Source organism: Melanotaenia boesemani, chromosome 12, assembly GCF_017639745.1.
Source record: "Melanotaenia boesemani isolate fMelBoe1 chromosome 12, fMelBoe1.pri, whole genome shotgun sequence".
In the NCBI taxonomy this organism is placed as follows: domain Eukaryota; kingdom Metazoa; phylum Chordata; class Actinopteri; order Atheriniformes; family Melanotaeniidae; genus Melanotaenia; species Melanotaenia boesemani.
Window position 1 is genome coordinate 32,109,269 of NC_055693.1, and position 12,111 is coordinate 32,121,379.

The following is a 12,111-nucleotide window of genomic DNA, read 5'->3' on the forward strand; positions in this document are numbered from 1 at the left end:
AGTTATGGTGCTTGTGGACTCCTCTTTCCTGTCATCTCCACCCCACCCGTTCCAGGCAGATGGCAGTCCTTTAGGTTCTGAGGGAGCTTTTCCTCTCCACCCTCCTAGTGCAGCTCAGGGTGGAGGATTTAATCGAAGAGAAGATTTGATGCAGTCTGTTGGTTTCTTTCAGTCAACAATGATTTTCTATGTATTAATATGATCAGTTATAAACTGGACTAATGTGGATCATAAATTGGATTTGTTTTAATTAGACTATAAAATGGATTACAATAAATTGTATTAGATTATCTACTAAAGTGCCTTGAGATAACTGTTCTGAATTGGCCTTGAACAAATGAAGCTCAACTGAAGTTAATTGGATGGTAAAGCATTTTGATTTATTAGCCAACTTGTTATGACATGAAGAATGTGGAAGCTTTCATACACAAATGTATTTCATACTCACAATCTCCGTTCTCAAAAATACAAAAACAAAAAACTTTTTTGAAATTCTGAAAATCTGTGGGTAATTTGGAGAAATGTTCACTTATTGAGTGCCTTCTTTTATTCTACATCTTCGCTTCCACTTCCTGCCTCAGCTCCTGTGGCCTCAGCATCTCTGACGGGCTCCTGGTGGTCCGAGAGCTCAGGCTGAGACTCCTCCATTGGTTCCTCAACTGGGTCGGGATGAGATATCGGTGTCTCTGGGGCTTTTTCCAAATCCACCTGAAGAAAAGTAACATCAGTAAATATCTGGTTTTAATAAAATCTGTTAAGTTTAATTTGTACAAGTCATGTTACCTGTGAGATACTATCAGTATTGTCTTCCTGTATCACTGGATTGGCCCCTTCTTCTTCCATTGGTTCCTCTTGATCGTGAATGGTTGCTGGCTCTTGATGGACGGGCATCTCAGCCTCCTTCTGTGCCAGGATGAGAGAGTCCTCTACAACCAAGACAGCTGGAGCAGGCTCCATCTTTTAGATTAGAGAGGAAATCTTATTAAAACAACTAAACTCTGAAATGACGTACCCAAAACAGATGAAGTATACCTTCACAACTACAAGGGCTGTATGTAAAATCTTGGTCTCTACAGAAAGCTGAGATGTGTGAGATTAGCTCAAGATAGGTTATAATAGGAAGAGTGTATACTTCACTATAAAACATCCTTCTTCTCCATGGAAACTAGCAGGACCTTCGTGATTCATTCCAAACAAAGTCATAGGAGAACACATTTGTCCAACAGTGATAAGACAAGACTCTTAGTAATCAGCAGAGTCTGTGCTTTCACGTGACACCTTGTTTATGCGGTTTGCTTGACGTGGAGAAATTAGCAGTAGGTCTGAAGTGGACAGCAGTGTCGTCATGTTCTTCTTACATTTTCGTTTAACTGCTTGGGGTTTGACCTGTGTTTGGTTTGGATGCCAATACTTGGTAGAGTCTAGCTGAGTTTCTCCCCATCATTTTATTATGCTACATGTTCCTCTCTACTGCATGTATCTCATGCTGTCCCCTGTACAGGAGGATTTTGTGAAGTTGTTAAAATGAGCCAGCAGTGTTGTTAAAAAAAAAAGTAAATGTGGACTCAATATACCAAATTTGTTACAAAAGGACCTACATTTTATGTGACAAAGAATAATGTCTTCATTGTTTACCTCTTTGTCCATAACTGGCTCCACAGGCTTTGGCTCTGGTTTTTTATTTGCTTCCAGGACGGCCATGATGGAGGCAGGTATGTGAGCTTGCTGTTACAGAGAAAGAGGCGGTCAGTTCATCAGGAGAATCCAGAGAAATATAATGCAGGAGTAGCAAAGAGGGTCACTAAATGGAGTTAGAACCTGATGAGGTGTGAAGGAGTGGACGTGCTGCAGAAGAGGGGCCCTCATCTCCGGACAGCGCTCAAACACGCTTGTTAGCTGTGCCGGCGGCAGCTGTAGGAGCACGCTGTAGGACTGAGGCTTTGTCCTCTGGCAGCATTTCACAAATCCCTCCCACACCTTGGGATACTTCCACACCTGAATGACAAGATAACAGCGTTTAGAAAGTTTTAAAAAACTAAAACAAAACAACCTTCACACTTCAAGTTGCATCACTTTAAAAGGAGAGAATATCTTTAACTGTATCTTTAGCGGGATGCTAACCTGCTTTACAATAAGGCGCGACAGTATGTTCATCACAAATCCACCCAGTCGGGGGTACATGGTGAGAGACTGGATGACGGTGCGCATGAGCAGCATGGGGAGAGGACTCTGCTCCATCAGCTGCTGCATCACCACCGCCAAAACCTCTGATGTGTACACGTTCTTCTCCCCGAAGCACAGGTTGGTAGCTGTTGTGCAAAAACACAGCAAACGATCTGCATGCCAACCACTTAAAATAAACCTTCCGAATTATCATTTTTGCTTCTGACCTTTTATGATCGACTTCATATCACATTTGGTTGAGTCGATATTGTGTAAGGCAATGAGCAGGTCTCCTGGGGTAAGAGGGGACACAGATGAACTTCCCTCACCTGTAAAACCAGACGCAGAAGTCAGAATACACCCCTTTTCATCTCAATTAATCACCTACAAAAGCTTTCCTGAAATATTGTGCCACAATATGAAAAGGAAGATGAAGACAAATGACTCGTACTGTGCTGAGTTCCCAGTAGTCTGTTGAAAACCTCCTTCACTACAATCGGGTTGAGTTTGATGAGCTTCGGTAGAGCTTGAATGACTTCATTCTAAAAGGAGGAAGAAAAGCGGTCAGTAACAACCAGGTAAGAAAAATCTTCAGAATACATCCAGTGATCTTCACATAGAAGATGACCTTTTCTAGACCATTAATAACTGGGATCAGGAAACGGACATCTGGCACTCGTTTGTGGTAAAGGTCTCGCACCCTCTCCACCAGCTCTGGTGACGGAGGCACTGAATAGAGGAGAAGACTTATTTTATACATATGATTTGACTGACTGGGTCATGTGCAAGTCAATTTAATAAAAAACTTCATGTTTTTGTTAGATTGAATGTACAACCACGATAAAAAAAAGTTAGGATGATCTAAATAAAATGTAAATAAAAACAGACTGCATTTATTCTTTTTCTATGCCACTTATTCCAGTTTAGGGATGTGGGGGATCTGGAGCCCATCCCAGCCAATGGCTGGCGAGTGGTAGGGTCCGCAGAGCACCACATAAACTACACATCAGATGATGAAACGACATTTTATAATTTCATGGAAAATATGAGCTGATAGTGAATCTGATGGCAGCAACACGTCCTTAAAAAGTAGTTCCAGGGTGATGTTTAGCATCATGTAGCATCTCCTCTTCTGTAAACATCTGTCTGTAAACATCTGGGAAGTGAGGAGACCAGTTGCTGGAGTTTTAGGAGAGGAATGTTGTCCCATTCTGGTCTGATGCAGGATTTTAGCTGCTCTACAGTCCTGGACCTGGTTGCTTGATTTCTGCTTCCATGATGCTCCAGATGTTGTGTATTGGTGAAAGGTCTGGTCTGGACTGCAGGCAGACCAGTTCAGCAGCTGGACTCTTCTCCTGTGAAGCCATGCTGTTGTGATGGATGCAGGATGTGGTTCAGCATCGTCTTGCTGAAATATGCAAGACCTTCCCTGAAAGAGACGTTGTCTGGATGGAGCAGATGTTGCTCTAAAACCTCCATGTACTTTTCAGCATTGATGGAGCTTCACAGATGTGGAAGCTGCCCACACCATAGGCACTAATGCAGCCCCATCCCATCAGAGATGCAGCTTTTCACCTGTCCACTGATAACAAGCTGGATGCTCCCTCTCCTCTTTAGTCTGCAGGACACACCGTCCATGCTTTCCACAAACTAGTTCACATATTTACCAGGTTTCCACTTTGCCTCAGACCATTTAAATGAGCTTTGGTCCAGAGAAGACGACACTGTTTCTGGATCCTGTTCACATCTGGTTTCTTCTTTGCATGATGGAGCTTTAAACTCCATTTGTGGATTTCAGGGTGAACTGTGTTCACAGACAGTGGTTTCTGGAAGTCTTCCTGAGTCCATGCAGTGGTTTCCAGGAGAGAATCATGTCTGCTTTTAATGCAGTGCTACTTGAGGACCCCAAGATCACCAGCATCCAGTTTAGACCTTCAGTCTTGTACCCTATGTACAGAGATTCCTCCTGATTCTCTGAATCTTTTGATAATACACACTGTAGATAGTGGGATTTTCAAGGTCTTCACAATGTTATGTTGAATATTTTTCCATTGTTCCATAATCGTTTGTTCCAGTCTGCCTCAGATTGGTAAACCTCTGTTCGTTGTTGTTTTTTTATTTGCACCACTTAGTTTTCCAGCCTTTGGTTGCTCCTGACCCAACTGGTTACACGTGTTGCTGCCATCATATTCAAACTGAGCTTTCCATGAAATGGTAAAATGTTTTATCATCGTATATGTTATGTTCTACTGGGAATAAAATATAAGTTGATGAGATTTACACATCATTGCATTCTGGTTCTATTTGCATTCTACACAGTGTCCCAACGTTTTTGGAATTGGGGTTGTATGCCAGTTAAACTAAATCTTCGGTACAGGTAAAAGTGATATGTTTCATCTCTTGTGTCTGATTGTTGTGTTTTACCTTTATCTGTCAAAATGTGAAGGCAGCGAGTGACCAAAGTCTCTGCTCCTTTTGGGCAGTTTTCAACCAAGAGTAGCAGCTCCGGTGAGTTCATCCCCATACCACGGATCTACAAGAAAAATTATGAAAACGTGTCAGTACGGTAATGTTTTCCAAATCTAAATAATCTGGTTATTATAGGAACACTTTACAGAAAGAAGTTAAACTTTATGAAAGATTCATTTCAACTTTTTAACTATTAAATTTGATCCACAGTGAAATGATCTTCTTTAACAATGTGGTTAAATGTGCTGTGTTTACTGATTGGTTCCTGCTCTCTAAATGCTGCTGGCAAACATACTGCAGGTCCATCTATGCATGTGTCTACATGCTGCTCTTGGATTTGAAAATCTATTTTTCTCACTTATCTAGCAGCCATTTTCCCTTCTTAGAGATTCTGCATCTTTTTAACATCATAAATTTAGGTGATAATATGAGAGGAAAGTTGTTTTATTTGGAAAACTCAACACAGAGGTCACTGGGTTGAGTGAAGTAAAAGTGACGGTTGGCTGCTGATTGACCTGACACAGTTGAATGAAACCCACGCAGCTCTGAGTAACACAGCTGTGACAACAGCCTCATGTTGACTCTCCAGTCTCCCTTACACAACACACACAATCTGTACACACCAATTCTCGCTTCCTTTGGGTTTTAAATAAATATAAAATGATAACAAACAGCAGGGCTCCAGTCCAGCTTTCTGCATTGGCTGCACATGAACATAAACTTTGTGAGACAGCTCCTCTTTGGCAATATTATATACCACGCTTATGGCTGCTCAACAAACGGTAAACATCCATTTTCTTTCTAAAATTATTTGAAATCCACAACAGTCTCTCATATCAGAAGGCTGCACCCTAGAGCCCTAACAGGGGTCAGATTTTGAGGTCATACTTGTGGACCAAGTTAGAAAATTTATTCAAACTTCTGCAAAATGTGACTAAACAGGTTGCAGCCCTGGAATAAATCATTTTAATTTACAAGATTAAAAGAAAAGAAACATTCTCTAAGAGACAAATGAAGGGCTTACTGGTTGCTCTATGGCTCGCAGGACGCTACGTTTGATATCAGCGATGGCCTCGGTGTAGACGGAAGCAAGCTCGTGGACCAGCCGGTGGTTTAGGGGAAGCAGGGAGAGGTAGAGGAAAAGACACTGCCTCACTGTCTCTTCATTCCAGGGGGCAGCCACCTCTGTGTCGGCAAATACACAAACCAACAAGAGTCACATGATTCGAGATGTTAAGATATCTTTATATCTTCTTTTAAGGTAAAGCTGTAACATTAAAATGGTTTTGTGAAACTTAAATTGTATTATTTGGAGGTATGTGAAAGGTGCAATGTAGACCTGTGTCCTTGTCGGCCCCGAAGAGCAGAGATGGAGGGTTGGGGTGAACCAGAAGCTGCAAGTAGTTTAGAGCAAACTTCTCTATGTAGTCCCTGAGTTGGTCTTTCTCATACATGCGCTTCAGAAAACCCAAAGCCGTGGTGCGCACCTGAAAAAAATGACAGCTGTTATAACACTGGACAACGACAAGCATCAGACATGTCAGCAATCTGCAAAAGAATCACCTTCTCCTTGTCATGAGAGCTGAGATCCAGAAGAACGTGCAGATACTGAAACTGTCTGGAGGGCCTCTTGATGATGAGCTCCTTCAGAGTCGTCATGCCCAGATAAACTCGAGACTGAAACAAAGGGGATTAGTTAACAGAAAACTGAGCGGACATGTCTAGAAATGGCAGCTGTGGTCTTATTACCTCGTCCTCACAGTAACGTCGGATCACTTCCAGTGCGGATTCTGTGATGAGGGGAGCCTCCAGGACCAGCTTGGTGAAAAGTCTAGAGGAGACATGTCACTCATTACAGTTTGTTTGCTAAAAAAATGCTGAAAAGATAAGGGAAAGATGAGGATGTGGTCTTACCCATCCCTCTGCTCGGGTTTCTCCTGCAGGCCTGACAGCAGAGTGTAGAGACAGTGGTCGTAGCTGTCCAGCAGCCCTGAAGGCAGCTGGCTGAGGTAGGTGTTGTACTCTTGGTAGAGGAGAGAAAACGCCAGGTCGCTCCTGGTCCTGATGTCATCCAGAATAAACGCCAGCACGTCTTCTTTCATCATCCCTTCAAACTGTGTCACAAGCCTGGAGAGTATCTTAACCCTGACCTGCCACACGTTTTAACCTGGTTATTTTCTAAAAGAGATGCTTCTTTTCTTATTAACCATCCCCAAGTGATTGAGATTACTTACATGCGACATCCCACTCTGTGCAATCGCCTTTTCTGAATGCAGAATGCGCTTCACCGCTTTCGAAGTCAAAGTCTCAATCTGGGTGTCTGATAAAGGCTGGACAACATCCAACAACCGAAAGACTTTTTTCCTCCCGCTTGCCCCCGTCATCCTGAAAAAGAATAAAATTATTGCTGATAATAAGTGCAGCAAACAAAACTAAGTGTGCCGCCTTTCATTAGTGCAACAACTCACTTGGTTTGTGCAGAAGGAAGGATGGGCTCAGGAAGCCTCTTGACTGCAGTCGGAGCTTCAGTATTTAAAGGTTTCTCTGCGTAACCTCCCACCACAGAGATGGCTTGCCCCACCATCACCGCCGGAAGTTTGCGCTTGATGAGAATGTCTTTAGCGGCAGGGTCGTCTTCATTTAGCTCCTCTTTGACTGTGCCATCTTCTCTTGCTTTGCACTGTTCAAGACCTAAAATAAAAAGTATCATACGTGCATTTTTTATTTCAAGCCCAACTCATATTCAGAACCTGTATTAATAGACAAAATGAGCTTCACTGACACACAAAGAAAAAGTGGAGAAGTTTTATAAAATGTAGCAAAAACCTTAAATCTGTCATTTGTTAATTTGTTTGAACCTTTATCAAATAAAACAGATTTTTAGTGTCTTCACTGACAAACTTCATTATATTTAGAAAATATAATCTAGATGTTGATGGTTGCACTGAATTTAACGAAAAGACAAATAACTTACAGGTAACACTGTTTCAGAAGATTAATTGGTAAAAGCTGAGGGTGTCAGGATTGCGTATAAAAGGAGCAGCCACCAAAGATTTAGCCTTTCTGAGCATTACGCTTCATGGATCATCACTTTGGTCAAAGAAAGACGAAAGACACCACCAAAGTGTCCTCTTTTTCTGGGGGATTATTTCAGAAAGACAATGCCTGACCTCGTTCTGCACAACTACAACCGTGTAGCTTCATAAAGACAGCGCTTGTGTTTGCCTGAATTGCTTACATTCCAGATATGTCTCCTAATGATACTGGATAGTGCAAGAACAACCGTGTACTGTTGAGCAGCACACATTTTCCATTCTTGTATCTATTTATTTTTTTAACTTCAAAAGACATTTAGGCACGTAAGCGCCTGTTTAAAAGCCTTCGTTACCAACCTGGACCAATCCCAGCTGCAGTCATCTGTGTAGCCATTAGCCTGGCGAGATGTTTGATTTGTGCATCAGTGCCTGCTGACTCAACAGGTGTGTATGTGGCCTGGAAGGATGCTGGCATGACATCGGGCAGATAGACCATGCTGATGAGCACCTAAGCATCGAGACAGAGGATTGAGGTGTGCTGCAAGGTATGATTGGTAAAGAGTAAGAAAGCAAAAAAAATAATAAAAATGCTGCAGCAGCTCACCAGGTTGGCTACATTCTCAGGGTTCAGCAATGGGCGCAGGAACTCAGCTGTGAGGTCGATGGCAGACTGCGTGACTGGGACAGCAACTGGCTTGGGGACTGTGAGGGGGGCCGGCTCCTCTTTGTCCTCATCGTCTTCAATCAAAGCTGGTTCTGAACATGGGGTGATAAAACTCATAAATACAACATGTTTACATCAACAACCTGCAGTTGATTTTGGACTAAAATATATCAAAACCCAGTTTGATTAAGCTCAGGATTTCAGTGACTACACTAATTAAAATGTCAACAGATGTGTCAGACTGTGTGTTGGGATGTGTAGCTGTGTGCATGTAGACAAAATAACTTGTGAAAAACCTGGAAAACCTTGAGATATTTTCATTTATTTCTCTTAAACATCAATATAGCAAAGTCCAATGACTACCTACACAATGTGATATGAGAATGTTTGTATCTCTGTAGTCTGACTCACCCATCTTGACTTTTTTCCCCTCCGTGTATGGTTCATATCGTGGCCTTTTGCGCTGCTCGCGTGGTGGAGGTGTGTATCTGGTTATTTCGCTCTGGGGCATTCCCAGGTCCAGCAGCAATGTGCTGATTTGACCCTGGAACTCCAGACTGCATGGATGTTTGAGAACTGCCACCAAGTGCAGCTTCAGATTCTTTCGAACACTGCTGACCTGAGACTTGGCCAAGGTAGGGGGTAGGTTTGCTGAAAAGGTAAAAACAAATCATTACCAATTATTATAAAAACTTTTAACACCACTGTGAAACTAGGGGTAATTGCGGGCGTGACTGATTGAGAAGTAACTACCATGAAGTGTCTCATATGCTTGCACCACTTCTGACATAAACATTGGCCTCTGACGGGCAATGGTGGCCAGTGAACCCAGCGCCGTGGTTAGGTTAATGCTGGAAATAGCTGGATGGACCATGAACTTTAGCAGCTTCTCCAGAGCAGTCTTTCCCTCCTCACACAAAGCATCTGTTGATTGTTCAGGACATAAGAAGAAAGTATTAAAAACTGAGCCTTTTTTTAGCACATTATTGCATCACAACAGGATTCTGAAATCTGTACCATAGCGAATGTACAAATGATCTTTGGGAACTTTGTCCAGGCTGATGTCGCCTTCCTGACGTTTGGGGATGTCGGACTCGGACGTCCGCGGTGACAGAGTAATGATTAATGATTCTGTAAACTTGATGGAGTGAGTGCGAACACCATCGTTCTCAGAGTCAAGTAAGGCCAGAACATCCCCCGTCATCTGTGTGACTAAATCCCAGCATGCCTCCTGCATATCCGATACTGCTTTGGAGCGCACCAACCACTGACAAAGAAAAAAATAAATCTGTAAATAATTGTACTGCATGACTGAGGCTGGGTAGTTTGACCGGTTCACTGTGGATACCTGCAGTGTAACTTTGTACAGCTGAGTGAGAGTGAGGATGGCTTTTTTCACCACATTCACACTTTCATCCTTCAGCAACATGTTCAGGTTGGCAATCAGTCTGAGGAGAAGCTCGTTGTCCCTTTTGCTAAAGAATATAAAGCAGCAAAAGATTAAGGAAGGTGCATGTAACATATGAGTTTTTCACAAAAACATCTCTGACCCATGAACTGGGATGTTTAGTAACTCACCATGCTTCCTCTATAAATCCAATAACAAACTTTCTCACTTCAATGGACTTGTCAGTCTGAAAAGCGATTATCTCCTGAAAAATAACAAAGCCAGTGGTCGTAGAATTATTATTAATATAATCATATTCACAACTGACACACTAGAATTAGCTATCAAAGCTGTATACATGTTTACTTACATCCAAAAAATTGTCAAGAAGAGATGGATCCTTGTTGATGATAAGCTCCTGAACCTGGAGACAGAACAATCCTGGGTTAGTGCATATTACAGGATACACAGTGGCAGACAATGAGCAGGGCAGATTTAAGCCACATCAGAAATACAAACTAAGATGTGAAAAGCTCGAGAAATGTTTACCATTCAGCTATATGTCTTCCCCCCCCAAAAAACTTTTTTTTTAAATATATGTTTTATTTGGTGTTCACAGTAGTAAACTTAATCTAATAAAGATTAGACAACAAACCTGTTTGAGAACAGTCAACTTTTCATCTGTTGGTATCAAGGCAGCCTGATTCAGAAGTTCTACAACCTGTAAAGGGAAAGCAAGCCAGATTAGTAGATCTCTTTTAAGTGAACTTCAATCACAAAAACATAACTGGCATGCAACTGATACTACTGTTGACATATAATACATATTAAAGAAATCTAGCTGGACATTTTCATTTTTGTGATATATTTAGCAACATGGTTACACAAAAATTTATTTTTTTTTGTATGCAGAGAAAGTTTATTTGCTAGGGTTACTTACACTGTACAGTTGCTATAATGCTGTAAAGTAGTGTGAAGTAAAACAACAGCAACTGAAAACTCTGGATCAATCATATAACAGTAGTATGTACACTGTTTACATTATATAAGATACCTCCATTTAACCTATGTAAAACTCTGGTTGGTACATCCATATGACAGAGTATAAATACATACCTTTTCACTTGTGGTCATATCTACCACACTGGGAGTTTCCTCCTCCTTGGTAGAAAGCTCCATGTTGCTGCTGTTTTGTGACTCTCACTGTGCAGATAACATGGCCTTCTTAATATCTATACACACTGGACCTCTGTAAACAAGACATGAAGGTTTTGCTGCTGCTGTAACCAGTCGAAATGGATCACAGTGACAGCTATTAGCGAGGCGCAAGCAGCCAAGAATGCAACGCTACCGAAATTAGACTTTGTTGTCTTACATTTTTTTTTTATCTCACTGAAAGGTAAAACACATTACCAATAAAGGTTTAATACAAAACATTTTGGTGTTACACTCACCGCCGCTTTGATCTCAGTCAGTTAGCACGCTAGCTTCATGCTAACCGAAATGGTACCTCAATCAGCTACTTTGCTTTTATTATAGCAAATATGTGACACCTACAAACTGCTTGATAGACTTCATTCGGGTGTTTCAGCTAAATTAAATACGTTCTGTTTTACAAACCTACAAATACCGTTTATTTAAATATTTCACTCAGTGCAACAACTTCGCTAACTCACAAAAGGAAGCTGCCATATTTGATTGAAAAAGCGGCGACACTGTTCTTCTACGGTGGTCGTTAAAGAGGCAGCGTAGCGGACACCATAGAAGAAGAACAGTGCAGAAACAGGACACCGCCGCCATAACAAGCGCTGCGGTTAAGATAAGATTAGTCGAGAATGCTGAGAATTATTCGGAACACCAGCACTTAAAAAACTAACTATAGAGGGCGTTATTTTCTTGGACATTAAATCAAATTTTTGAGGAACCAAATGACATGCAGCCTGTATCCCGGGAAAGCCAAATCCACATTGACACTGAAAACCACGGGAAGAATATTAACTCGATGAGAATCAAATTCTTAAAATTTCCACTCCCTCCAAAATATAAAGAAATACACTTTATATTCATAAATGACATTTACCTCTCTAATGAGTTAAAAAACAAAAGATTCAAGATAGAAGTTGATATACAAAGATAGCACTTTGAAATTCTGACATGGAAACAGTTGCCCAAATGTTAATCTTATTTGGGGGTCGTTGTCTGAACATCCGAAATCCAAATCCATAAACATATATACATTATTATCTACATGCATTACATGCAGAAAATTTTGACTTGATCATATTTTAGTACTTTAGAAAATTGGTTTGAATGGTGAAGTGAATGGTCCACAATTCAAAGGAACCTCTCAATCTGAATTGCTGCACCCACCAGCACTGATAGACCACTCCTCA

The 12,111-nt window shown here is 41.4% G+C and overlaps 1 protein-coding gene across 1 annotated transcript; it reads right to left on the reverse strand.

The window, feature by feature from the left end:
• Positions 1 to 358: 358 nt before the first annotated feature.
• sympk (symplekin) lies at positions 359 to 11,436 on the reverse strand. Its single transcript, XM_042001379.1, has 27 exons — positions 11,173 to 11,436; positions 10,835 to 10,967; positions 10,374 to 10,439; positions 10,089 to 10,142; positions 9,910 to 9,983; positions 9,680 to 9,806; positions 9,349 to 9,598; positions 9,085 to 9,255; positions 8,743 to 8,982; positions 8,272 to 8,423; positions 8,025 to 8,175; positions 7,101 to 7,323; positions 6,867 to 7,017; positions 6,547 to 6,782; positions 6,382 to 6,463; positions 6,196 to 6,309; positions 5,972 to 6,119; positions 5,657 to 5,817; positions 4,588 to 4,696; positions 2,792 to 2,892; positions 2,615 to 2,705; positions 2,391 to 2,492; positions 2,122 to 2,309; positions 1,819 to 1,995; positions 1,636 to 1,725; positions 784 to 957; positions 359 to 708 (listed from the first exon to the last, which is right to left on the reverse strand). The coding sequence occupies exons 2-27, from the start codon at positions 10,895 to 10,897 to the stop codon at positions 547 to 549; spliced, it is 3,657 nt and encodes a 1,218-aa protein (XP_041857313.1). The 5' UTR covers positions 10,898 to 10,967; positions 11,173 to 11,436; the 3' UTR covers positions 359 to 546.
• Positions 11,437 to 12,111: the final 675 nt, after the last annotated feature.

Coding starts and splice junctions, on each gene's coding strand:
- sympk (XM_042001379.1), bottom strand. CDS start 10,897: ATGGAGCTTTCTACCAAGGAGGAGGAAACTCCCAGTGTGGTAGATATG. Junction 10,143..10,373: donor AGTTGACTGTTCTCAAACAG/GTTTGTTGTCTA, acceptor TTCTGTCTCCAG/GTTCAGGAGCTTATCATCAA. Junction 2,310..2,390: donor TATGAAGTCGATCATAAAAG/GTCAGAAGCAAA, acceptor TTTGCACAACAG/CTACCAACCTGTGCTTCGGG.